The sequence below is a fragment of the Bidens hawaiensis genome, unplaced genomic scaffold (assembly GCF_021521415.1).
Source record: "Bidens hawaiensis isolate Kalapana, Puna unplaced genomic scaffold, B.hawaiensis_p1.1 tig00014713_1, whole genome shotgun sequence".
NCBI classification, from domain to species: domain Eukaryota; kingdom Viridiplantae; phylum Streptophyta; class Magnoliopsida; order Asterales; family Asteraceae; genus Bidens; species Bidens hawaiensis.
The window spans coordinates 445,696-450,371 of record NW_027492288.1 but is presented as its reverse complement, the minus strand read 5'-3'; the positions used below and the strand labels follow the sequence as shown (position 1 = coordinate 450,371).

The 4,676-nt window shown below is 38.8% G+C and overlaps 1 protein-coding gene across 1 annotated transcript; it reads left to right on the top strand.

Annotated features, from left to right (window-relative positions):
- The first annotated feature begins 1,237 nt into the window (after positions 1-1,237).
- LOC143547369 (agglutinin-like) lies at positions 1,238-2,430 on the top strand. Its single transcript, XM_077038813.1, has 4 exons — positions 1,238-1,432; positions 1,527-1,814; positions 1,883-2,110; positions 2,206-2,430. Exons 1-4 carry the CDS (start codon positions 1,238-1,240, stop codon positions 2,428-2,430), a joined length of 936 nt encoding a protein of 311 aa, XP_076894928.1.
- The last annotated feature ends 2,246 nt before the right edge of the window (positions 2,431-4,676 follow it).

The following is a 4,676-nucleotide window of genomic DNA, read 5'->3' as shown; positions in this document are numbered from 1 at the left end:
AGAACCATAAACAAAACAAAAAAGAATAAATAAATAAATAAATACATAAATAAATAAATAAACTCATAACATTATAGTTTTTTATTTATAATAATATTTTAAAGGGAGAGTATAAGATGAAAAAATGTTATAGGGGAGTAATATAACAAATAAAATTGTTAAAGAGATTAAAAGTATTGGGGGGGGGGGGGGATATGACAAGTAAATTGACGATTTTTAGTTTTGGGGTGTAATGGTGTTGTAAGGGGATGTCACACGTGGAGGGTTATAATAGACTATGCGTAGTAGAGAACTACAAAATAGAACGATTTTTTACACGTAGCGTGACGTCAGCAAATTAACGATTTTACTTTTTAGGTGTAATGGTGTTGTAGGAGGATGCCACACGTGGAGGGCTATAAACGGTCACATTTTTATTTTATTTTTTTCCCATTCACGAACGTGTCCCCCCTTCCTTATCGCCCCTATTATCGCCTGTGTGTGGGGGGGGGGGGGGGTTTGTTGGGAGGGGGGGGGGTGGGGGTTACCGCCCAATATTGCCCAATAATGTCGCCCAGTACAGTAAGTATAGCCTTAAAAATAGACGTTAGTTCATCCCAGTGTGCAATTCGACCATGGCTGCTCAACTTCCTTACGTTTCGCTGGTTCACGAGACATTACTGTGTCTTCTGAAATTTGTCTCTTCGTTTTCCACTCTGCTAAATTTTTATATATATATATATTGTAATTAATACTTCATAATTTACCTCTCAGAGCATTCAACTGAAAAAAGGTTGTTAGGGTTTTCCATTGTTTGTTTTCTTTACTGAACAGTACGTATTTTTGCCTATGAAGATAGATAATGAGTCATACTTTTAGCTTAAAATTCACTTGATGATTATGCTTATTGTTTCAAACTGAACGATTGTTGACTTGTTCTTGTCGGATGTATCACTACCTTTCTTTAAACTGTTAGACAAAGATTGGTAAATAAACTTTTTACTTTTCAGTGTCACATTGTGTACCCACATATATTTTCACATGTTCTTCAACTCTTGATTGTTGCAGGTAGTCGATATTCTTTAAAGCTAGTCGACGATCCAAATCGAGATGGTAGAATTTCAGTTTTGTTATTTTCTGTTTGTGTTTATTTTCAGAACATATTAGTATTCATTTTGTAATTTATTTATAAATTTATATACTACAAAGCTACTATTTGTTTGTCTGATTTGCAGGGAGCTACAAGTGATTTTGAAGGATGCATAACTCATGGACCATGGGGTGGTTCACAGGGAAACAAATGGGTGTATATGCCTCAAGGCTATATCGAAAAATTAAAATTAGCGTGCGATATGCAGGTGTTGTTGACTGCATTAACCTCCAAACCTACTTCAAAACAGGTGAAACCTTAACATCTTCTTGTGGCGGCAAGGGTGGTAATCGAACTGACACGGTAACTAATATATATTCTTTCATTTCTGTTTGGTGTGACCACACTTATGTTATAGCATTTGCATTCTACAAAAGACTTGTTTCCATTTTTGTAGATTTGCATAGACTACCCTGATGAATATTTAATTTCAGTAAGTGGGAGAATCGGTAACTATGAGGGATCAGATGTAGTGGTGTCCATATGTTTTGATACAAACCAGAACCGTTATGGCCCCTATGGTACTGGTCATGGCAAAGTCTTCTCGTATGACGGCGAGGGCGGGGCGATTGTCGGATTTCATGGCCGTTCTAACAAATACCTCAATGCTATTGGAGTTTATGTGAGGCCTGAATCACTTGCATTAGGTCTAAATGCAGCATATGAAAGCAAACTAATACATGAGGTTAATTTGTTCTCATATATAGTCTCTTGTTAGTATTTCTTTTTGTTTAACTAAGTTTTTTACTACAGCCATGCTCTAGTATGTCTAGATCTGCAATGCCGAGGGACGCAGGCCCATGGGGAGCATGCGGAGGTAAACCATGGGATGATGGAGTTTTCTCAACCATCAAACAAGTGCGTGTTCTTTTAGGAGAGTTGAATGCGATTTACGCCCTGCAGTTTGAATATTTGAATAAGGATGGTAAATCTGTTTTGTCACAAATCCATGGATCAACAGGTGGATTAACCATACAACTGGTAGGTGCAATTGTACAACTACAACAACACATGTTTTTTTTTGTTGTTGTTTCATTAACCGCTTGACGCTGAAAACAAAACCATGGTCTTGGCAGGTTGATTTGGATGTCAAGGATGAATATTTGACTGGCGTCTCTGGGTTTTACGGACCTGTCAAAGGGTATGATGGAATGGAAGCAATTGCGTCGATTAGTTTTCATACAAACAAGAAGATCCATGGGCCTTATGGGGATGATAGAGGATTCGGATGTAATTGTTACTGTTCAACAGCATATCCTGGGAAAGTAACTGGTTTTCATGTAGGGATAATGGATTCTTAAGCGGAATAGGTGTTCATATGGAGTATTTCTGAAGATGATGACTCGTTGCATACGTTGATCGACCTCCGTTTTTATTTCGTCTTTGTTTTTCGAATTTGGATTTCTAAAACTTGTGTCAAGTGGAATATATATTCTCAATGTTTGCAGGACCACATTCTTCGGGGATGTGGTATTGATGGGTTGGACATTGATTACAGGTGTGCGATGGATCGTTTACATACTTCACTTCCCGATTTTGATCTTAGCAGGTTCTCTAATAAGGACACCGCCGCCCCTAAAGCCCAACATGCTTTGGCGAGTGCCTTAGTTAGTGGAATCGTCCAGAATTTAGAAGCGAAGTTTGATCTATCTCATCACCAAAAAGCGGTGTTTGAATGCCTTCGAGCTCCTCGGGCTCAGGATTTTCTTACGGTCATCCCTATTGAAGGATTAAGCCAACACATGTCGGGGTTGGAGTACCGGGTTATCCTTAAGTACCGGTTAATGATCCCTATGTTTCCGATTGATGAGCCTTGCCCAGTTTACCGCAAAGTCTGTTTGGATTCCTTTGGAGACCATGCGGTGCATTGCAAAGAATTACCCGGCTTTAAATATAGGCATGATTTGGTTAGGGATGTTCTGTGCGATGCTCTTAAACGGGCAGGGATTTCTACAAAAAAGGAGGACCCAGTTAACTTTCTTACAGATCCGCTCAAAGGGAGGTCCACGTTATGACCAGCTGATATTCTTGTGTTTGGGTGGGCAGGGTGGAAACACGCTTGTGTGGACCTTATAGGAGTGTCTCCTCTTGTCGGGCTCAGGGACCGCGGATTTGTTGTGGGTCAGGCTGCGTTGAAGGCCGAATCGGGCGAAGTTGCCAAACACGAGAAAGCTTGTTTAGAAAATCAACACGTGTTGCTCCCTTTTGCTTTTGATACATTTGGGTTTCTGGCCCCGGAGGCCGTGAATTTTCTAAACAGGGTTCAGTGATGTGTGTCTAATAACCCTATAATAATGACCCTCACAACTAAGCTTTAATATTAAAACGAAAATCCTAAAACCACACACAACCGGCAAGTGTACCGATTGCAAGTAGTATAGACCTAGGAAGTCCGAGTATCGAACACGTGGACACGTAAGACGCTAACGATCACTAACCCTAGACAAGACATACCTTAGAATAATATTATATTGATTTTTTAATTCTTTTAACTTAACTGAACTAACTAGACTGACTGACAAAACTTACCAAAAATAGAAAAATTAACGACAAACTAATTGTGTTAACTTAAGATGGAGAAAAACGTCTACCTAGGTCTAAATCAAATTGTACGCCTAACAAGCTAATGGATTGAATGACTTCAAGACACCGGTCCCTAAAGATGACACGACTAAGGATCGCTCGGGCTCACTGGATCACCTCTCAGTCTCACTCAACAAGCCTAAACTACTCAAAATTGCCTAAAACGACCAAACAGGGAAACAATTGCTAACGTGTTCTAATGAAGGATCACCTCTCGGTCTCACCAACACTCTACCCTAATGGCAATGAATACTACACAACCAAGGATAGAGGAACAATTCAACTTAAACCAAAATAGATCAACTAGTCGCTCAAAACACCTAAACCTGACAAGAAACGAACTCGCTCTCGCGCAATCCTTATTTTAGCATGCAAAGGCAATGAGACAACCCTAACTTCTTATCACCTCTCGGTCTCAAAGAAGGTGCCTAGCCGCTATACTTAATCCAAATAATCACGCAACAAAACCCTATACACAAAGTCTATAAATCAAACAATGCACCGATCAATCAATACAAAACTAATCAACCGACACATGGGGTTTATGCAATGAATTAACCAATATTTCCAACCCTTAAACACAACCTATTTCATGTCTAAATCAAACTTTACAATAAAAATTAAGGTCTATTAATCAAACATTCCATAAAACCTATCAAACACTAACAATAATCATCATTCCTAGGTAGAACTAGCAAGTTTAGCCTCTCATATTATTTGGACAGCCATGAACAATTAATAAACACATCATTAAACTCATACCAATCATCTTAACAATGATCAACAATAATCAATAACAAATTAATCTTTCAAGTAATTGCAAAACTAGTTAACAATTAAACAAGAAAATCAAAGTTGATGAACAATGAAATTATTGAAAGGATATTGGATGTTCCGGGGCTGCTCCTGGGCTGTAAAACGATGATGAATCAATCCCGAGGCTTGCACTTGCTTCCTTCTTCCT